The sequence below is a fragment of the Halichoerus grypus genome, chromosome X (assembly GCF_964656455.1).
Source record: "Halichoerus grypus chromosome X, mHalGry1.hap1.1, whole genome shotgun sequence".
In the NCBI taxonomy this organism is placed as follows: Eukaryota; Metazoa; Chordata; class Mammalia; order Carnivora; family Phocidae; genus Halichoerus; species Halichoerus grypus.
The window spans coordinates 91,067,427-91,091,275 of NC_135727.1; the positions used below are offsets into that span (position 1 = coordinate 91,067,427).

The window sequence follows — 23,849 nt, forward strand, 5'->3', positions numbered from 1 at the left end:
ATTAATCTTTTCAAAGAACCAACTTCTGGCCTTGTTAGTTTTCATTATTTTATGTCTTGAGTTGCAAACTTAGATCAGTAATTTTAAAAATTTCCAATTTTCTGGTAGGTATGTATAAAGCAATACATTTCTATCTGAGTAGTGCTTCAGTTTCATCCCACAAGTTCTGATGTGACATATTTTCATTACCATTCTGCTCAAAATATTTTCTAATTCCATTGTGGTTTCTTCTTTGACTTATGGGATATTTGCATGTGTGTTGCTTACTTTCCAAACATTTGGATATTTTCTGGTTGTCTTTCTGTTCAGTTTTAATTATTTCAACAGTAATTAGAGAACATTTAACATACAATTTCAATCCTTTGAAATCTGTTGCAATTAGCAATAGACCCTAAAATCAGGTCTATTTTGCTCAGTGTGCCATATGCACTTGAAAAAAATGTATATTCTACAGTTGTGGGATGTAGTGACCTGTGGTATGTCAATTAGGTCACATTGGTTTATCATGTTCAAATCTTTTTTTAAGATTTATTTATTTATTTTAGAGAGAGAGCATGTGTGGGAGGGGGAAAGGCAGAGGGAGAGAGAGAGAGAGAATCTCAAGCAGACTTCGGACTGAGTGCAGAGCCCAACGTGGGGCTCAATCCCACAACCCTGAGACCATGACCTGAGCCAAAATCAAAACTTGGACGCTCAACCAACTGAGCCACCTAGGTGCCCCTCAAATCTATATCTTTAAAGATTCTTATGTCTGTAAAGACAAAAATCAGTTATAGAGATAGGTATGTTAAAATCTTCAACTATGATTATGCATTTTGTCTCTCAGCATTGTCAATGTTTAGTTTATATATTTTGAAGCTATGTTATTAAGTGCATAAAAATATAGATTTTTAATATATTCCTGTTGAACTGAAGTTTTATCAATTTCAGAGAAAGGGTACATTGTGGAAGATACTACAGACATTAAAACAATGATAGAGGAATATTATGAAACAACCACATGCCAAAAATTTGATAACATAGATAAAATGTATAAACTCAAAGAAATCAATACAAGAAGAAATTGAAAATCTGAATATTTCCATATCTATTAAAGACACCGAATTTGAAATTAAAGGTAATCCCACAAGGAAAACTTCAGACCCATTATGAGTTCACTGGTATATTTCACCATATATTTAAATAAAAATCATAAAGTTTAAAGCAATCTTACATAAAAATCACAAAACAGAGGAGTGAACATTAAAAAATCCTAGCAAATATAGCAATTTTACACAAACTCTTTCAGAAAATAGAGCAGGCATGAGATTTCCCAGCTCATTTTATGAGGCTAGCATTAACATGATACTAAAATCAAAGATATTTTAAGCAAAATATCCCCCAAAACTAAAGACTAATACCTCATTTAAACATAGAGACAAAAATCCTTACCAAATATTAGCAAACTGATTCAAGAAATACATAAAAAAGATAATAATCATGATCAAGTAAGGTTTATCCCCAGTAAGGCAAAGTCAGTTTAACATCTGAAAATCTGTGAAATTCACCATATCAGCAGAATAAAATGTTCATCACAATAAATGCAAAAAAGCATCTGGAAAATCTAATATCCATTCATGTTAAAGACTTTCATCAAACTAAGAATAGCAAGAAATTGCTACAAATTAATAAAGGACATCTAAGGAAAACCACAGCTAATATTACTCAGTGCTGAAAGACTGAAAGCTTTTGCCCTCAAGATAAAATAAAAATAAAGGGCATGCAGACTATAAAGGAAATGATAAAAAGACATGGTAATTTATGCAAAAAAAATTTTAAGGACTTCACAAAAATACTCACTAGAATTAATACGTGAATTTAGCAAGGTTTCAGAATACAGGATCAATGTACAAGAATCAATTGTAAGAGTTCCACCTCTAGTATGGAGAAGCTCCTAAAAAAAAGTCCTTAATCAGACAGTAACCATATTCTCTAGAGAAACAAAACAAAACACGTACTGGTAGAGTGAACAAAAGCAGGCACGTTTTGAAGAGTTAGAAGTTAGAACAAGTCTGACCAGAGATATGCTATGAGATAGCATCTCCAGGTTGAGTCTAACCTACTTAACTGCCTACTATGACAAAAACACGGGAGCATATAACAGAAAATGGTGTTACTAAAACATACCCCTGATAATATTTGGGATAACAATCCAAAATTAATCAATATAAGATGACCCAGAAAAATGTTCCTTTAGTCACTATCCAGTCTCTTCAGTAGTTTTTTTCCCCAAAATTTTTATTTAAATTCCAGTTAGTTAACATATAGTGTAATATTGGTTTCAGGAGCGGAATTTAGTGATAGATCACTTATATACAACACCCAGTGCTCATCATAACAAGTGCCCTCCTTGATACCCATCACCCATTTACCCATCCCCCACACACCTCCCTCCATCAATCCTCAGTTTGTTCTCTATCGTTGAAAGTCTCTTATGATTTGCTCACTCTCTTTTGTCCCCCCTTTCCATATGTTCATCTGTTTTCTTAAATTCCACATATGAGTGAAATCATGTGGCATTTGTCTTTCTTTCAGTAGTTTTGAAAGTGTATTTTTCATAGTTAACAGTTTATATCTGTTAGATAGGTTGGTCTAATAGAAACAATTCAATCATATTAAACTCAGTTATATTTATATATGATGTGAGGTATATATGGGTCAAGGGCATTTTTCCTCCAGTACTGATATCCATTTGTCCCAGCACAATTTGTTCAAAAACAAAATTCCTTTCCCCCACTGAATTGTATCTGTACCTTTGTCAAAACTCAGTTGTCCATATATGTGTGGGTCTATTTTTGGACTCTCTCTTCTTCTATTCCATTTATATATCTGTTTGTCCTTATATCAAAACCACACTATCTGGATTGTTGTAGCTTTACAGTAAATCTTAACACTTTTTCTCCTTTTTCAAGACTATGTTGGCTATTCTAGAGCCTTTTCATATCCATAAAAACTTTAAAATCTCTTTGTCAGTTTTTATCCCCTAAAATTACAAATAATTGATTGAACAAGTAGAACACAATTCAGTAAAGCAATAGATTTCAACAACATGCAACCAACTTGATTTATACACTACAGAACACAACACCCATCAATAGCTGAATATACATTTTCTTCAGAGACACATGGAATATTCCCCTAGATAGACCATTCACAGAAATCACACAGTGTATTCTCAGACTACAACAGAATTAGACAACGTAAATAGACAAATTCCTTGAAAAATACAATTTACTATCTCTGACAAAAGATGAAAGAGAAAATCTGAATAACCCTATGTCTATGACAGAAATTGAATTTGTTATTACAACTTCCCCATCAAGAAAATTCCGGGCCCAGATGGTTTCACTGGTGAATTCCATGAAACAGTAAAAGAAGAAATAACAATCTTACACAAACTATTTCAGAAAACAGAAAAGGGAACACTTCACAACTCATTTACATGGCCAGCATAATCCTAATACCAAAACCTGACAAAGACATTGCAGAAAAAGAAAACTACAACCAGTATCACTCATGAAAAATGCAAATACTTTCAAACAAAATATCAGTAAATATAATCCAACAATATATAATAAGGGTTATATATCATAATCAACTAGTATTTTATCTCAGAAATACAAGGTTAATTTAACATTTGAAAATCAACACATAAACTCATATATTAACAAAATAAAAGCAACAACTCATATGATTACTCTAATAAGATGAAGAAAAAGGATTTGACAAAATTCAACACATAACCATGATTTAAAAATAAACCTCTTCAACAAGCTAGAATTAAAAAAGAACTTCTATAACCTGATAAAGGGCAGCTTCAAAAAATATCATACATAATGCTATGCATTTTTTATCCCTAATATTGGGAACAAGGCAAGCATGCCCACACTCACCACTTCTATTCAACATCACACTGAAGATGTTAGTGAAGTAAGAAAAGGAAAAGAAATAAAAAGCATGAAATTGGAAAGGAAAAAGTGTCTTTAACGTGATAATGATTACTTACATGCAAAACCTCAAAGAACCTACAAGAAAACTAATAGGTGGATGTACAAATGCCTCAGGATACAAAGTCAATGTACAAAAATCAATCACGAGCAATTTATACTAGCAATGAATAATCTGAAATAAATTTAAAAAAACAATGTCATTTACAATACTGTCAAAGAGCGTCAAATATTTAGGGATAAATTTAATGAAGGATGCAGGAGACTTCTACACTGAAGCTGAAAGAAATCAAACATCTAAATAAATACAGAAAATATGCCATGCTCATGGATTAGAAGGCCCAATATTGTGAAGATATCAATTCTCCTGATATTGATCTATAGAGTGAACTCAACTCCAAACAAAACCCCAGCAGGCTTTTTCAAAAAAAGTGCAAACTGCTTATAAATTTTATATAGAAATGCAAATAACCTAGAAGAGCCAAAGTAATTTAAAAAAAAGGCAAAGTTGGAGAACTTATCCTACCTGATTTCAAGACTCATTACAGAAGCTACAGTGATAAAGAAAATGTCAGTTTGCCAAAAGGACAGTATATTAACTATATTTTCTCTATTTTTTAAAGTTTTTAATTTTAATTCCAGTATAGTTAACATACAGTGTTATATTCATTTCAGGGGTAGGATATAGTGATTCCACAATTCTATACGTTACTCAGTGCTCATCATAATAAGTGTGTTCTTAACTCCCATCACTTATTTCACCCATCCCCCCACCTCCCTTCTGGCAACCATTAGTTTGTTCTCTATAGTTAAAAGTCTGTTTCTTGTTTTGTCTCTCTCTTTTTTCCATTTGTTCATTTGTTTCTTAAATTCCACATATGAGTGAAATCATGAGGTATCTTTCTCTGACTGACTTATTTCCCTTAGCATAATACTCTCTAGTTCCATCCATGTTGTTGCCAATGGCAAGGTTTTGGTTTTTTTATGGCTGAATAATATGCCATTTTATATATATCACATCTTCCTTATCTTATTTTCTGTATTGTTGACGCTCAGACCATCTGGTGCTTTCCTCATCCTGGAGAGACTGCTTCTCTCAGTACTAGTTATTTCCTAGAGATGGCAGATGAGTTAGTTCCCCGTAAGCACACCTTTCATATGCAAACCAACCAACCCAGAGCCCACGTCCTCTCCTCCTTTGTTAAGGTCAAGCCGCTCTCCTGCTCTGATCACCTCAGTGCCAGGTACCAGGTAACTAGAGACAGTCCCTACACCCCTGGAGCCCCACTGAAATTACTCAAAACTAGCAAATCCTAAACCTCCCCAGCCTGCTTACTCTGTTTCACCCATTCTTCCCCATGAAAATGACAATAAAGGCTCTTAGCCATGCTTTCCCTTAAAACTTTGGCCTCCTGACTGACCCTGGTGCGTCCTGCTGTGGCCTTGCATGGTATGGCATGTCTACTCCTCTTGGGGACTGTGAATTACAAACCATCTTTTATTTTATTTTATTTTATTTTATTTTATTTATATTTATTTATTTATTTTAATTTTATTATGTTATGTTAGTCACCATACAATACATCATTGGTTTTTGATGTGGTGATCCACGATCCATTGTTTATTTTTTTAAAAGATTTTATTTATTTGACAGAGAGAGAGACAGCCAGAGAGGGAACACAAGCAGGGGAGGAGCGGGAGAGGCAGAAGCAGGCTTCCCGCTGAGCAGGGAGCCCGATGTGGGGCTCGATCCCAGGACCCTGGGATCATGACCTGAGCCGAAGGCAGACGCTTAACCATCTGAGCCACCCAGGTGCCCCACAAATTATCTTTTTAATGGCAGTCATCTCTGGATCTGTTGGTCTCAGCATGCCTGAATAATATTAAAACCAACATTTTATTTTATTTTTTATTTTTTTATTATGTTATGTTAGTCACCATACATTACATCATTAGTTTCTGATGTAGTGATCCATGATTCATTGTTTGCGTATAACACCCAGTGTTCCATGCAATACGTGCCCTCCTTAAAACCTAAGAAACAGAAAAACCTTAAAACAGAAAGACATATAGATCAACTGAGCAAAATAAAGAGTCCAGAAATAGGTTCACATATATAAAGTCAATTGGTTGGGGCGCCTGGGTGGCTCAGTCGTTAAGCGTCTGCCTTCGGCTCAGGTCATGATCCCAGGGTCCTGGGATCGAGCCCCACATCAGGCTCCCCGCTCAGCGGGAAGCCTGCTTCTCCCTCTCCCACCCCCCCTGCTTGTGTTCCCTCTCTCGCTGTGTCTCTCTCTGTCAAATAAATAAATAAAATCTTAAAAACAACAACAACAACAAAAAAAAACGGGAAAAATATCTGAATAGACACTTCAAACAAAAATGTACAAATGGTCAATAAGCACACGAAACGATACTTATCATTACTCGTCAAAGGAGTGCAACTTAAAATCATAATGAGATACCATTACACATCCACTATAATAGCAAAAATTAAAGAAATGATGGTAACAGGTGTTAGCAAGGATGTGAGCAACAGAAATTCTCGTGTATTGCTGCTGGGAGTGTAAAATCACATAGCCACTTTGGAAGGTAGTTTGGCAATTTCTTAGAAAGGCGAGTATACACTTACTTATACAATTAGATGACCCACCAACTCCACTCCTAGGTATTTACCCAAGGGAAGTGTAAACATATGGTCACACAAAGACATGCCAGAATGTTCACGAAAGCTGTACTCATAATAACCAAATAACAACCACCTGTCATCAACAGGTATATGGATAAACAAATTGCAATCTATTCATATCATGGAATAGTCTTCAGTGTTTAAAAGGAATAAACTAGCAATATACTCAGTAACATGGATGAATCACAGAATCGTGATACTGAACAAATGAAGCCAGACCCAAAAGGGTGTAGAGAGTAGGATTCCACTCATATGAAACCCTAATAAAGACAAATCTAATCTATAGTGACAGAACTATACTGACAGCTGTCAGTAGTTTGCCTGGGGCCGAAGTGGTGGTGCCCATGGACTACAAGGGGCACAGAGACTCATTTTTGTGAGACAGAATGTTCCCCATATCACGATTGGGGTGGTGATTACACCAGTGTGGACTTTCATCAAACGGGGCACTTCAAATGGATACATTTTACTGTATATAAATTATACCTTAACACAGTTGATTTATTTAAAAGACAAAAATGCTAAGTGACAGTGATCCCAAGGTCAGAAGATGGGAGAGAGGCATGGCAGCAGGGGAGATAGAGAGGAGGAATCTGAAAAGAGAAGAGGAGGTGAGGCTGGTTGTCGATGAGTTTATTGGTTATCTTAAAGAGTTAAGAAGAAAATGAGGAAGGGTGCCTGGGTGGCTCAGTTGGTTAAGCGACTGCCTTCGGCTCAGGTCATGATCCTGGAGTCCCGGGATCGAGTCCCGCATCAGGCTCCCCGCTCAGCAGGAGGCCTGCTTCTCCCTCTCCCACTCCCCCCTCTTGTGTGCACTCTCTCTCTCTCATTCTCTCTCTCAAATAAATAAATAAAAAAAAAAATCTTTAAAAAAAAAAAAAAAAAAGAAGAAAATGAGGAAGAAAGCAAGAAGGTCCTCAGAAGAACAGGAGTGGGGCAACCCACTGGTTTTCAAAGAAGGCAAACCCATTAAAACCTGACTGTAGGGCGCCTGGGTGGCTCAGTTGGTTAAGCGACTGCCTTCGGCTCAGGTCATGATCCTGGAGTCCCAGGATCGAGTCCCACATCGGGCTACCTGCTCAGCAGGGAGTCTGCTTCTCCCTCTCCTGCTCCCCCCTCTTGTGCTCTTTCTCTCTCTCACTCTCTCTCTCAAATAAATAAATAAAATCTTAAAAAAAAAAAAAAACCTGACTGTATATATTTTAAGAATCTCTGACGCTGGGGGTGGGGCTTAAGGAATGAATGATAAAAATGTGATGGAAGGAGAAAACATCCAAAGAAGCAAGATCTACAGGGCGGAAGCCTGGCATATGATTCTGAGTGGAGGAATTGCAGCAATTCTCCCAGAGGAAAGCCAGGCAAAAAAGACAGTTGATCACACTAAGGGATATAAAGGGACAGAATAGTCTGGTACCTAAGAGGCCAATGTTACCTCTTCTCAAGCAGTTTCCAAAGTTGAGATCCTCCAAGAAGGTAGCAATAAATAGCATTTTAAAGGCATACGCTTCTTAGGAAATGAAAAGTGTTTTCATGCCCCCCATCTGCCTAGGTTGCACTCACTCACCTGAACAGCTCTGATGTGGGGTTTTTCTCTCCAAAATCCATGGCTCCTCTCCTTGTTCCAACTTGAAGATGACCTCTGGTTTGGGAACTTCATACCCTGTTAATAGGACATGATAGAATTGGGTCCAGCTAACTGCTTTCCACTTTTTTTTTTTTTAAAGTAACCACATTTCATTGGGAAAAGAGTAATAATCACAGAGGTTAATGGACTGAAGGATCTCAGGCCAATCAAGGACGTCACCAGCACACACTTCAGATGGCTCAGAGTACTCAGCAGCTGAGAATGGAAATACTCTCATAGAGGCTCTGTGTTTGTTTCCTAGGGCGGCTGTAACAAAGTACCAAAACCTAGGTGGCTCAAAACAGTAAAAAGTCATTGTCTCATGCTTCTGGAGCCTCAAGTCTGAAATCAAAGTGTTAGTAGGGCCATGCTCTCTCTGGCAGATATAAGGGAGAATCCTTCCTTGAGTCTTCTAGCTTGTTTGCTGGCAGTCTTTGATTTTTTTTAAAGATTTTATTTATTTGACAGAGAGAGAGATAGCCAGAGAGAGAACACAAGCAGGGGGAGCAGGAGAGGGAGAAGCAGGCTTCCTGCAGAGCAGGGAGCCCGATGCGGGGCTCAATCCCAGGACCCCGGGATCATGACCTGAGCTGAAGGCAGATGCTTAACCATCTGAGCTACCCAGGAGCCCCTCTTTGATGTTTCTTTAGCTTGTAAATGTATCACTCCAATCACATGGTCATCTTCTCCCTATGTGTCTTCACATCGTCTTCCCTTTATATGTGTCTATTTCTTTTATTTCTTAAAAAGATTTTATTTATTTATTTATTTGAGAGAGAGAGAGCACAAGCTGGGGAGAGAAGGAGAGGGAGAGCAGGCTCCCCACTGACCAGGGAGCCCGAGGCAGGACTCGATCCCAGGACCCTGGGATTATGACCTGAGCCGAAGGCAGACACTTAACTGACTGAGCCACCCAGGCGCCCCATATATGTATCTATTTCTATGCCCAAATTTCCCTTTTTTTTCATAAGGACACCAGTCATATTAGATTAGGGCCCACTCCAATGAACTCATTTTAACTTGATTACCTCTATAAAGACACTATGTCCAAATAAGGTCACATTCTGGGATACTGGGGGTTCAGATTTCCACGTATGTTTTTTTTTCAGGGGGACACACAATTCAACCCATTAAAAAATTCTGCCCTCTGACACCCCCCCCACCAAATTCATGTCCTTCCCGTGTGCAAAATATACTAACCCCATCCCAATATCCCCAAAAGTCTTAATCATTCCAGCATCAAGTCTTAAATTCAAAATCTATCTAAACATCAACTCAAAGTCTTAAATCTTATCATCTAAATCACCCAAATTGGTTATGGGTGTGATGTGAGTATGAGTCATCTCAGGGCAGCTTCTCTCCACACAAACCTTGTGAAAGCAGACAAATCATCAGCTTCCAAAATGCAATGGTATGACAGGCATAAGACAGACATTCCCATTCCAAAGGGAGAGATTGGAATGAAAAAAGGGATCACAGATCCCAAGAAGGTCCAAAAACTAGCAAGACAAAGCCCACTAGATTTTAAGGCTTGAGAGTAATTCTTTTTTTTTTTTTTTTTTTAAGATTTTATTTATTTGTCAGAGAGAGAGAGAGAGAGAGAGCACAAGCAGGGGGAATGGCAGGCAGAGGGAGAAGCAGGCTCCCCCCAAGTAGGAAGCCTGATGTGGGACTCGATCCCTGGACTCTGGGATCATGACCTGAGCCGAAGGCAATGAATGGCTCAACCTACTGAGCCACCCAGGCGTCCTGAGAGTAATTCTTATTGGCTCAATGTTCTGTCCTCCAAGCCTACCAGGGTGGTGGCCCCACCCTGTTGGCCCGGGGCAGGAGTGGCACCATTCACTACCACCTCTACTGGTCCACTAGCAAAATATTTGTTTCCTGTTCCTGTGCCCCCTATGCTCTGCTGTTCTCTTAGTTCCAAAGGGAGGAACGCTTCCACCAGGAGGCACAGTAGTGATTCTACTGAACTGGAAGTTAAGTCTGTCACGTGGACATTTTGGGCTCCTCATGTCTCTGAATCAAAAGGCAAAGAAGGAAGTTACTGCGCTGGCTGGGGTGACTGATGTTGACTAGTCAGGGGAAATTGGCCTGCTACCCCACAACGGAAATAAGGAAGAGAGAGTCTGGAACACATGCAATCCCTTAGGGCATTTCTTAGTACTGCTGTGCCCTGTGATGAAAGTCAGCAGGAACTATAACAATCCAATTCAGGCAGAACTACTAATGGCCTAGATCCTTTAAGAGTGAAGTTTGGGGGGTGGGGGGATGCCTGGGTGGCTCAGGCAGTTAAGCATCTGCCATCGGCTCAGGTCATGATCCCGGGGTCCTGGGATTGAGCCCCGCATCGGGCTCCCTGCTCAGCGGGGAGCCTGCTTCTCCCTCTGCCTCTGTTCCTCCCACCCTCTTGCACATGCGCACGTGTGCGTGCATGCACACACATGCTGTCTCTCTCTCAAATAAATAAATAAAATCTTAAAAAAAAAAAAAGAATGATGTTTTGGGTCACCCCACCAGGTGAAGAACCACAATCTGTTGTGTTTGCTGCGGGCAAAGAGAACAAGGAATGGTTCTGCAGTCTACTGGCCTGTCCTGCAGATTTCGAATTTAGGATTACAACATCACCTCACTCGAATTTCCAGCCTGCAGGCCTGCCTTTTAAATTTCAGACTTGTCGGTCCCTGCAATCAGGCGAGCCAGTTCCTTAAAATAAATCTCTTCCCCGGACTCTGTGTATATGTATTCATTCTCTCTCTCTGTCTTTCTCTAGGTAGGTGTGTATGTGTGTATTTATAGTGTGTGTGTGTGTACTCTGTATATGTACACACCCATACCTTATTGGTTCCATTTCTCTGGAGAACCATAACAGATTTTGAAAGTGACACTAGAGGAACAGAATACTAAGAATGAGTTTTCTGAACAGGTTATGGGGTTTCTAGAATTGGTTCCCTACTCTGATTAGATTTGAAGGCACTAATGACTCTATTTCCAATAGTAAAGAGTACACTGAGAGTCCATGGGGTGATGTGGCAAAAGGGATATGCGAAATACCACCACTGGATACTCCTAATCAAATGCTTGTGAGAAGCATGGTTCTGGGTGACCTTGTATTTGACACCTTAGAAATTTTTGTCAAACTTACAAGTATAATAAGATTGCCAGGTTGCTCCTAATTGTGCTGGACAAAGTGGAGGGGGGGATGGAAGGATGAACTCAGGGATTTGATTTCCCAGCTCAAGCGCTGCATAAACGACCTGAAAATTTCTATGTCTGTCCTGAAAGAAACCCCTAACCTCTGTAGCTACAGAGCTGATATTGCCGGAAACCAAACCCAGAGTCTCATCCTGGGAGTGGCCACATTACAACACAAATTGAATTCCCAACCTTACAGGTGTCTGCTATTAAGGTAAGGGAATTGACTGAAAAGGAATGGGATCCAGAAATTTGGAATGGACATATATGAGGACACTGAACTTCTAAGATCTGAAGAGTCTTCTTTCTGAGTAGAAGCAGCCCTGTAGAAACCCTCGTCTGAGAAGATTAACCCTACTTTGCCTGAGGACCCCACAATGGCCTCCCCTGAGGTACTTGCCTTGCAAGGTACTGCTGATTTCTCTCACGACATACCCCCACTACCCTTATTTGCTTCTAGACCTAGAACTAGACTCAAGTCTCATCAGGGCCCAAAGCGGGAGGTATAGTGTAATCCACGAGGAGGTGCAAGAGATCTGCATTATTTGTCCGGTTTATACAGACAGAAAGCTGGGAAACCTAGGTACAAATAGATATTTAAGAGTGTGGGATAATGGAAAGGACATAAAGTTGGATCGATCAGGCCAAATGTGCTGGTATGTGCACACTACACAGATTCTTAATTTAATGTTGCTGCTTGAGGGGTTAGAAAGGGCTCAAACATTTTGTTTGGTTGGCTGAAACATGGATCAAAACGTGGCTTGTACAAAATGCAACTGAAATGGAGAAGTGCTATATACTGCAGAGAAAGGTATCCAAGGGCTTGGGGAGACTGGCATGTTAGAGTGGATTTAGCATGTAAGACATGCTCTCCCACGCTGTCCAGAGAACACTCGTTACCATGACTGGGACATGCAAATTTGTGAGGGGGGCGGTGTTCTTGAAGAGCTCTGTGATTGCTCTTCTCTGTAGGACACAAATCGGGAAACCCCAATGCCATGGGAGTAGTTGGATCCTGGGGTGACAGGGGCCAAATGGGGGCAGTGAATTGCTAAATGCAAGGTAGACACGGTTACTATAATGGACAGCAGGGTCAAACCAGTGATCAGAATAGTCTGACCTGCAGAGACCCATGGTGTTGGCCAGTTGATCATGGTGTCTCTAGAAAAGAAACAGATAAGCTGTCTATTAAATTCTTAATTGATCTGCATTAAGAAAAGAGTTCTAGGTCAAGTGAACAGAAGTCTAACATGATACATAGAGTCTCAGCTCCTCAATCATTTTTCAGACTTGAGTCAGTTTACAGACCCAGAACCCTTTGAATGAAGGGGAGCCTGGGTCCCTTGAGGAAGGACCCCCCTACACTGTCAAAATGTATACTGCTAATCTTTCTCTTCCCTAAAGGGATTTACAGCCCTTTGTCAGGGTGAGTGTGCAGGGAGGGAAAGGACATAACGAGGCTTTTCCAAGATTACTGGAGACCAGTTCTGAACTGACACGAATTCCAGGAGACCCAAGATGTCACCGTGGCCCACCAGACAGCACAGGGGCTAATGAGAGTGAAGTCATCAACTGAGTTTTCAGCTTAGCTCCATCTCACAGGGGGCCCAGCAGGCCCCCCAATCCATCCTGTGGTTATTTCCCAGGTTCAGGAATGCAGAATTAGAATACAGATACTCAGCAACTGGCAGAATACCCATACTGGTTCCCTGACCGGTGGAGTGAGGACTATTATGGTGAGAAGGGCCAAGTGGAAGCCGCTAGAACTGCCTCTACTAGGAAAACAGTAAGCCAAAAGAAATACTGCATTCCTGTAGGAATTGCAGAGATCAATGCCACCACCAAGAACCTGAAGGATGCAGGGGTAGTGAGTCCCACCACATGTCCATTCGACTCACCTCTCTGGCCTGGGCAGAGGACAAACAGATCTTGGAGAATGACTGTGGATCATCACGAATTTAACCAGGCGGTAACTCCAATAGCAGCTGCTGTGCCAGATGTGGGTTCACTGCTTAAACAAACTAACACATCCCTTGGTACCCGGTGAACAGCTATTGATCTGGCAAGTGTGTGGGTTTGTTTTATGCTTTTTGGTTTTGTTGTTGTTGTTGTTGTTGGGTTTTTTTTGTTTTGTTTTTTTTTTTTTTTTGCAATACCTGTTATCAAAGACTACTAGAAGCAGTTTGCTTTCAGTTGACAAGGCCAACTATATATATACCTTCACTGTCCTACCTCAGAGGTGTATCAGCCCTCCAGCCCTACGTCGTAATTTAGTCTGTAGGGATCCTGATTGACTTTCCCTTCCACAAGATATCACGTTGGTCCATTACACTGATGACATTACACTGACTGCACCTGATGAATGAGGAGTAGTAACCACTCTTGACTTACTGTAAGATATTTATATGGCAGAGGGTAGGAAATAAATCTGACCACAATTTAGGGGCCATCTACCTTGGGGAAATTTCTAGGGGTAGAGCGGTATGGACCCACTGGACCCCTAGAAATTTCTAAGTGAAGAATAAGTTTTTGCCTCTGGCTCTTCCTACAAGTAAAAAGAGGGACAATGGCTACTGAGCCTCTATGGACTTCAGAGGCAATATATTCCTCAGCTGGGTGTGTTATTCTGCCCCATTTACCATGTGATCCAAAAAACTGCTAGTTTTGAGCAGAGCCTGGAACAAAAGAAGGCTCTGCAAAGGTCCAGAGTGCCATTCAAGCTGCTACTGGGGCCATACGATCTGGCAGATCCAGTGGTGCTTGAAGTGTCGGTGGCAGATGGGGATGGAGCCTTTGACAGGCCCCTAGGTGAACCACAGAGCAAATCTTGGGATTTGGGAGCAAAGCTCTACCATCCTCTGGGGATAACTGCTCTCCTGTTGAGAAACAGCTTTTGGCTCGCTACTGGGTCTCAGTTTACTTGCTCACTGAAGTTAAGCATATTCATAGGTGGAAGAAAGGAAACCTAACAAGGACTACTTCGGTAATGGTCAGTGAACATGGAAGAGCCCAGTGCGGAATCCTCACACAGTGTTGGGACACAAGAAATATGGCAAGCGGTGGAGACCCGCTCAGAGGGGGCCCAAGTCCTTCTGATCAAGGCCCAGCCTGCAGATGGTGTGAGGTCAGTAGCAGCCCAGGAGCACTGCGCCTGAGTCTTCCCGGAGTTGTGCTGCTTGGGGATGCAGTCCAAGGTGGGTGGCAAGCTCCTTCTAAGGCTAAATAATGGCACAAACTCAATTGTCAACAAGTACTGGAAGGGAACGTTGAAAAGCACTTTGCAGAGCGAATTCGAGAGAGCACGATGCTGTTAGGAGGTGTGACCTCAGATGAGATGTGGCAACTCCACACCCTTGACCCTGGGTGGCGGCTCTGCCCCTTCAGGCCGGTAACCAAGTCGGTGGCTTGCCCTCTGGAACTGAGGAGGTGATGGTCTGTTGCATCCCATTTTCCCAGCCTGGGCCCTCTGGGCCTGTGCTGGCAGCAGCAGCCATCCTGGCCTCAGAACCATCCTTGGAATCATTCATCCCCCTTCCAGAAGGCTAATGCATGTGCACAGCGGAACAGACACCCTACAGCCTTCCCTCATTGTTTCCTGTCTCTGTCCTCTTTGGTCAAAGCTAGCAGCATTTCCACTGACATGGCTGATGGGATCCACAGGTCATACTTCTGATCTCTTTAGCAACTGGCTGTCCATACCTTTGGTGTTCTTTCCGGAGTCCATCTCAGTTTTCGCACTATGGACAGGCTGAGCATTTTCCAAATCTTCAAGTTCTGCTTCTTCTCTTACTAACAATTCCTCTCCAATGTCTCTCTTTCCTCCTACATTTTACTGTAAGCAGCAAGGAGAGCACAGGCCATGCCTCTAACGCTTTTGCTTAGAAATTTCCACAGCTAACTATCCAAGTTTATCACTTACGCTTTCTGCTTTTCACCCAACAGAACACAGTTCAATCAAGTTCTCTGCTACTTGGTAACAAGGATCTCCTTTCCTCCAGTTTCCAGTAACACACTCCTCACTCCATCTGAGACCTCACCCAAAGCCCCCTTAACGTCCGTATTTCTACCAGTGAATCTCTTCAAGGCAATCTAGGCTTTCTCTATCAAGCACCTAAAACCTTTCCAGCCTCTACCCATTGTCCAATTCCAAAGCCGCTTCCATATTACAAAAATCTGTCTTAGTTTCCTAGGGCTGCTATAACAAAGTACCACAAGCTGGGCAGCTCAAAACAACAGACATTCACTGAGTCACAGTTCTGGAAGCCAGAAGTCTGAAATCAAGGTGTCAATAGGGCCATGCTCCTTTTGAAGGAGAACCTTCAATACGGGAAGGAACTCATCCATGCTTCTCTCTTACCTCCTGGTGGCCTCGGGCATGTGTCGCCTTATAGATGCACCACTCCAGTGACGTGGCCATCTTCTTTTCCTTACGTGTCTTCACACTGTCTTTCCTCTGTGTGTGTCTGTCTCTGTGTCTAGATTTCCCTTATTTTAAGTACACCGGTCATACTGGATTAGGACCCACCCAGAAGACCCCGTTTAAGCTTGATTACTTCTGTAAAGACCCCAATTCCAAAAAAGAGCATATCCCGAGGTGCTTAGTCCTAACTGAGGTTAGGACTTCAACACAGTTTACTTGGAGGATACAGTTTTACCCATAACACGCTCCTCGTAGTTTCTCCGAAGGGCTGGGCTTACCCACTGAGAGCAGGTGGCTGTAGTTCTCCAGCATCACATCCTGGTACAGGCGTCTCTGAGCAGGGTCCAAGTGCTGCCACTCCTCCCTGCTGAAGTCCACAGTCACATCCTCGAATGACACGGAGACCTGTAACAACACAGTCCCGTTCAACGTGACAGGGTCAGCAGCGGGGGATAGGGAGAGGATCAGTAAGAAATTGTTTTTAATGATTTTTTCACCAGAATATGCTATACAGTATGCCTATTAAATACCTAGTTACATGTAATGTTGTGTAGCATACAAATATCTAATCGTAAACCTTTGCTATTCGTTGTATACGACATTAAGTCAGTCTTTCATTTTTTTAAAGATTTTATTTATTTATTCATGAGAGGCAGAGAGAGAGAGGCAGAGGCAGAAGGAGAAGCAGGCTCCCTGCAGGCCAGGAAGCTCGATTCGGAGGCTCGATCCCAGGACCCTGGGATCATGACCTGAGCCGAAGGCAGACGCTTAACCGACTGAGCCACCCAGGCGCCCCCAGTCTTTCATTTTTAACATGTCTTAATAATTTTGTACAGGATTTGACCTTGATCCTATTTTGTTGTTCATTTTCTTGGGGGGGGGGTTTCTTTATTGTTGTTCATTTTAATGGGAAGTCTGTGTTCTATAACTTTTATTTTTTTTATTTTGTTTTAATTTTACAGCCATTTTTTGTGCTCCAGTGAAAGAGAAAAAGAAAGTGCTCGCATTACAAACGCCACCGTCCCATCCACATATGCCAGTCGCTGCAAACCAAACCACGTGTCCACTGGGCCTCCGGGCATGCAGTTTGCTTCCACTGCAGGAATGGGGAGGGGCAGGCCAAGCCTGGGCTCTGGGGGTTCTGCTTGGGGGGAACTTCTTGTCCTGGGGGAATCCACCTGTAAGGGAGTCAGGGGACAGCTAGGGGTAGCTTTGCTCAGTGCGTCCTTTGGGTGCTGTTGGGAACACCCTACTCAATGTTGGATCCTGCAGCGCTCCAAGGAGGAAGGTCCCCTTCCCCCACCACAGGCTCCCCAGTCTGCCCCCCCAGTGCTAACCCTGTAGGCGGGTCCCAGGGGGCTAGAGGACACCATGCAGGGGGAGGGGGTCGGTGGGGCCGGCTCAACCCTGCTGAGAGCACCAGCTGGCCTCCCTGGAGGGAAGGCAGGGTTGGGGGGCCCAGGGCCCCAGGCTGAGTTGTAGCAGTTGTGTGGGTGGTGGTCGCGGGCAGGCTTGCCCAGCTCTGAGTATTCAGGCGTCAGGCAGTTTTTGGGGTCACAAACCTGGCACAGCAGCCCATACACTGTCATGCCCTGCTGCCAGGCCCCCTTGTTGCTGCCCATCTGAAGGCTGATGTTGAGCATGTCACAATGCTCCATACCCAGCCCAGGCTTAAAGATCTGTTGCTTGGTCCCAGATGCAGTCAGGCCGGCCTGCCTGGCTCCCTTGTTGGTGCCTATCCTCAGGCTGATGGTGGCCTGGTCCAGGGGCCGGTCCTTGCCCAGCTTGGGGTCACAGAGGTGGCACGGGGTGCCATAGGCTGTCATGCCCTGCTGGCTAGCAAATCTGTTGGTGCCCATCTGTAGCCTAATGATGTTCTGCCCTTCTCTTAGCTTCTCTGGCTCAAATTTCTGTTCCTGCTTCTCTGCGTACTTCACCCCTACATTCACCTTATTCCCTTTCGTCTTGGCCAGGGCTGGGAGGGTGGACTGCACCTGGGTGTGGTTGGTTTTCTCAAACAGGTCGTTGGCCTCAAAAATGTCAGGGGACTTCACCCCATACTTGGTGATGGCCTTGATGCAGCTGCCAATATTTTCCAGCTGGTGCCAATTTTGGGTCGACTCACCGACTTGCTTCATGGAGCCTGGCTGAAACTTACTGATGAACTTGCAAAGAATGATGCCATCTTTGAGGCCATCCATGAAATTGTTGCCGATGCGGTGCCCTGTCACCCCCTCGATCCATTCTTGAAGCTCCTGCTCCCACTTGTGGTCACACTTTTGGGCCAGCTTGTTCTCGACCTCAACGGACAACCCATAGGCGGGGCCCTGGTTGAAGTGAGCAGAGGACATGCTGGCTGGTGGTGGGCAGCAGTGGCAGTGGCACTGAAGACCGAGGCAGCAGCTAAGGCTCCATCTGCCTGTGTTCTAGAACTTCTAGAAGGAAGCATGCATACTTTTTTTTTAACTTTGGATCCTGCAGCGCTCCAAGGAGGAAGGCCCCCTTCCCCCACCACAGGCTCCCCAGTCTGCCCCCCCAGTGCTAACCCTGTAGGCGGGTCCCAGGGGGCTAGAGGACACCATGCAGGGGGAGGGGGTCGGTGGGGCCGGCTCAACCCTGCTGAGAGCACCAGCTGGCCTTGCTCTAATTAATTCTTCACAAATATGACCATTTTCTCTTCATGCCTTTTTATTGCTCATTTCTTTTTTTTTTAATTTTTTTATTGTTATGTTAATCCCCATACATTACATCATTAGTTTTAGATACAGTGTTCCATGATTCATTGTTTGTGCATAACACCCAGTGCTCCATGCAGAACATGCCCTCCTCAATACCCATCACCAGGCTAACCCATCCTCCCACCCCCCTCCCCTCTAGAACCCTCAGTTTGTTTTTCAGAGTCCATCGTCTCTCATGGTTCTTCTTATTGCTCATTTCTAATTTAATTCTGTAGTGGTGAGAAAATATACTCTGTATGATTTCAACATACGGTCTATCCGGAAGAATGTTTCATGTGTCCCTGGAAAAGAATGTATATTCAGCTGTTGACGGCTGTAGTATTCTATAATATATAAATCAAGTTGGCTGAGTGTTGTTGAAATTTTCTATCACCATACTCATTTGTCTTCTACTTGTTCAACCAATTATTTGTCAACTTTCTGGTAAAAACTGGCAAGGAAATGTTAAAGTGTATATGGCTATGCAAAGGATCTAGAATAGCCAAAGCAAGGAACAGTGTTGAGGATTTATATGTAATGATAAGTCTTACTATAAAGCTATGATACTTTAGATACTTCAGTGTGGTGTTGATGTAAGTACAAATAGATATATCAATGGAGCAGAATAGAGAGTCCGGAAACAGAACCATACACATATGGACAACTGTTTTTTGACCAATGTACCAAAGTAATTCAATGGGGAAAAGAAAAGTCTTTTCAAAAAACTGTGCTGGAACAATGGATATAAGTTTTGGAGGAAAAAACAAACCTTGACCCATACCTTACACCACATACAAAAATTAACAATAATCAAGTTCCAGTATGACTGAATTAATTTTATCAGACCAACTTTCACATAGATAACAACTACACTCTGAACAAAATATTAAAAAAAAACTATCTGGAGATACTGAAGAGTAACAAAAATCAGGTATTTACTGGAAGAGAACTGACAATTAGAAGAAGGGATGGCACTGGATGGGTTTACCAAGTTTACAGCCTTTAGCTTGTAAAAAGACCTAGTCATGCCATGCAGGGTAACTGCAATTCCACTAGAAAAACTTCAGTCTTAACTGAACTTGAAGAATCAAAGGAGAGTTTTACAGTCATCATGACCACCAGAAAGACAAGGGAGAAGTCACACAGAAAAAGGTGCCTGAGATCTATGTGTTAACTCTTCCTAATCTCTGGCTGAGTAAATAAATTAACTAAATTTGAGCTACCACACACCATAGAGGAGACAGTTGCCAATATGAGTCCAGCCAAATTAAGTGCTTGCTAAACCAAATGAAAAAAAATCAGCGATCTTCAGGGGAACTAAACAGAATTCAAAATGTCTACAATATATGATTCACAACAACCAAGATACAGTTGAAAATAATCAACATAGAAAGAAACAGAAAGGTATTGAGAGAAATAAAAGAAGTTCAAGAGGAAATGCAATCAGAGACTGACCCTGAACTGACTTAAATGCTGGAATTAGCAGTAAAGGATTTTAAACCAGCTATCCAGAAGTATGCTCAAGAACATAAAGAAAAATATGTTCACAGTGAAAGAATAATAGGATAGTTCAACTGAGAAGAACTATAAAAATAACCAACTAGATTACTATGAACAATTATATGCGAACAAACTGGATGACCTAGAAGAAGTGGATAAATTCCTAGAAACACACAACCTACCAAGACTGAATCATGAAAAGATAGAAAATCTAAACAGACTGAATACTAATAAGGAGACTGAATCAGTAATCAAAAACCTCCCAACAAAGAAAAGTCCAGAATCAAACCGCTTCACTAAGAATTCCACCAAACATTCAAAGAAGAATATCAATCCTTCTCAAACTCTTCCAAAAAACAGAAGAGAAGGGAACACTTTGAAATTCATCTAACAAGGTCAAAATTACCCTGATACCAAAACCAGACAAGGACACCACAAGACAAGAAAATTACAGCTAAATATCCCTAATGAATACAGATGCAAAAATCCTCAACAAAATATTACCAAAATGAATTCCACAATACATTAAAAGAACCCTACAAATTGATCAAATGGGATTCCAGTGCTATAAGGATGGTTCAACATCTGTAAATCAATCAATGTGACACACCACATTAACAAAATAAAGGATAAAAATCATATTATCATCTCAATAGATGCAGAAAAAGCATTTAACAAAGTTCAACATCCATTTATGATAAAAACTCTCAGCAAAGCAGGCATAGAGAGATGGTATCTCAACACAATAAAAACCATATATGACAAGCACACAGCTAACATCATAATCAACAGTGGAAAGCTGAAAGCTTTTCTAAGATCAGAAACAAGACAAAGATGCCCACTCTTGCCACTTTTATTCAAGAGTATTGGAAGTCCTAGCCAGAGCAATTAGGCAAGAAAAAGAAATAAAAGGCATCCAAATCGAAAAGGAAGATGGAAAACTGTCACTATTTGCAGATGACATCATATTATATATAGAAAACCCTAAAGACTCCACCAAAAAATCTGTTAGAACTAAAAAATGAATTCAATGAAGTTGCAGGACACAAAAATCAATATACAAAAACAATGGATCGTGGATCACCACATCAAAAACTAATGATGTATTGTATGGTGACTAACATAATATAATAAAATTAAAAAAAAAATCTGTTGTGTTTCTATACACTAATAATGAATTACCAGAAAAAGAAATTAAGAAAACAATCCCATTCATAACTGCATTAAGAAAAATACCTATGTTAAAAAAAAAGAAAAAGAAAAATACCTAGGAATAAATTATCCAAGGAGGTAAAAGAACTATACATTGAAAATTATAACACATTGATGAAAGAAACTAAATAAAACAAGTAAATAGAAAGATATTCTGTGCTCATGGATAGGAAGAATTAATACTGTTAAGATATTACCAAATTACCAAATATTACATTACCAAAAGCAATCTACAGATTCACTGCAATCCCTGTCAAAATTCCAATGGCATTTTTCAGAGAAATAGAACAAACCTAAAATACTTATGGAACCACAAAAGACCCTAAATAGCCAAAGCAATCTTCAGAAAGAACAAAGCTGGAGGTATCACAACCTAGATTTCAAACTGTATTACAAAGCTATAACAATCAAAACAGTATGATGTTAGCATAAAAACAGACACTTTAAATCAATTGAACAGAAGACAGAGCCCATAAATTAGCCCACCCCTATATGGTCAATTAATTTACAACAAAAGGGATAAAAATATATAGTGGAGAAAAGAAAATCTTTTTAATAAATGGTGTTGAGAAAACTGGACAACTACATGCAAAACAATGAAACTGGGCCACCTTCTTACACCATACACAAAAATAAATTCAAAACGGATTAAAGACTTAAATGTGGGACCTGAAACCATAAAACCCATAGAAGAAAACATAGGCAATAATCTCTTTGACATCAGTCTAAGCAACATTTTTTGTAGATACGTCTCCTCGGGCAAGGGAAACAAAAGCAAACATAAACTATTGAGACTACACCAAAATAAAAAGCTTATGCACAGCAAAGGAAACCATCAACAAAACAAAAAGGCAGCCTAGTGAATGTGAGAAGATATTTGCAAATGATATATCCAATAAGGTGTTAATATCCAAAATACATAAAGAACTTATAAAACTCAATTCCAAAAAAACCCCACCAAATAATCTGATTTATCAATAGGCAGAAGACCAGAATAGAAATCCTTCCAAAAAAGACATCCATGAAAAGATGCTCAACATCACTGACCATCAGGGAAATGCAAATCAAAACCACAGTGAGATATCACCTTATACCCTTCAGAATGGCTAGAATAAAAAAGAAATAACAAGTGGTGAGGATGTGGAGAAACAGGAATCCTTGTGTACTGTTGGTGGGAATGTAAACTGGTGCAGCCACTGGGAAAAATAATGTGGAGGCTCCTCAAAAAATTAAAAATATGATCCAGCAATTCCACTACTGGGTATTTACCCAAAGAAAATGAAATCACTAATTCAAAAAGATATATGCTCCTTTGTTAACTGCAGCATTATTTACAAGGGCCAAGAGATGGAAGCAATCCAAGTGTCCATTGATAGATGAATGGATAAAGAAGGTGTGGTATATAAAATGACGTATTACTCAGCCATAAGAACGAGATCTTGCCATCTGTGACAACATGGATGGACCTAGAGGGTATTATGGCAAGTAAAATAAGTCAGACAGAGAATACAAATACCATATGACTTCACTTATATGTGGAATCTAAAAAACAAGACAAATGAACAAACAAAAAACCAGACTCTTAAATATAGAGAACAAACTGGTTAGTAGCCAGAAGGGAGATGAGAGGGGAGATGGGTGAAATAGATAAAGGGGATTAAGAGGTACAAACTTACAGTTATAAAATAAATAAGTCATGAGATGAAAAGTACAGCAAAGGAAATACAGTCAATGATACTGTAATAATGTATGGTGACTACACTTATTGTACTGAGCGTGGACTAAGGTATAGAATTGTTGAATCAAGACTGCATACCTGAAACTAACATGATATTTTATGTTAGTTATATTTCTATTTCATTTTTTTAAAGATTTTATTTATTTATCTGAGAGAGAGAGAGCAGAGAGAGAGAGAGAGAGCATGAGTGGGGGTGAGGGGCAGAGGGAGAGGGACAAGCAGACTCCCCGCCGAGCAGGGAGCCCGATGCGGGGCTTGATCCCAGGACCCTGGGATCATGACCTGGGCCGAAGGCAGACACTTTAACCGACCGAGCCACCCAGGCGCCATGTAGTTATATTTCAATTTTTAAAAAAGGAAAAAAAAAAAACCCTAAAACTAAAAAAAAAACAAAAAACAAACAAACAAACAAAAACCCTAAAACTAAAAGTGCCATAGAAGAAAACATAAGAGAATATCTTTGCAACACTGGGTCAAGCAAGGATTTCTTGACATAGTACAAAAAACAATAAATATAAAAGAAAATTTGGATAAATGGGACCTTACCAAAATTAAAACTTCTGCTCATCAAAAGATGCCATTAAGAAAATGAAAAATCAAGACACAGCCTGGGAGAAAATATTTGCAATACATACACAAAACACCCATAGTTAGAACATAGAAAGAACTCCCACATGGGTATTAGGGAGGGCACATACTGCATGGAGCACTGGGTGTTATACGCAAACAATGAATCAACGGAACACTACATCAAAAACTAATGATGTA

At 41.0% G+C, this 23,849-nt stretch overlaps 2 protein-coding genes and 1 pseudogene across 9 annotated transcripts in view; 1 reads left to right on the top strand and 2 right to left on the bottom strand.

Annotated features, from left to right (window-relative positions):
• Window positions 1-23,849, top strand: part of ZNF182 (zinc finger protein 182) — a 238,910-nt gene that overhangs the window by 115,042 nt on the left and 100,019 nt on the right. The gene's annotated exons all lie outside the window — the stretch shown is intronic.
• Window positions 1-23,849, bottom strand: part of ZNF81 (zinc finger protein 81) — a 100,621-nt gene that overhangs the window by 11,891 nt on the left and 64,881 nt on the right. For all 8 annotated transcript variants that reach the window (XM_036111847.2, XM_036111844.2, XM_036111846.2 and 5 more), the window contains 2 exons: window positions 16,193-16,319; window positions 8,240-8,335 (listed from right to left, as the gene is read on the bottom strand). In XM_036111847.2, coding sequence (XP_035967740.1) covers window positions 8,240-8,335; window positions 16,193-16,226 — 130 coding nt within the window. In that variant the 5' untranslated portion in view covers window positions 16,227-16,319. The remainder of the gene's footprint in view (window positions 1-8,239; window positions 8,336-16,192; window positions 16,320-23,849) is intronic.
• On the bottom strand, window positions 17,168-18,394 carry LOC144380519 (calponin-1 pseudogene; annotated as a pseudogene).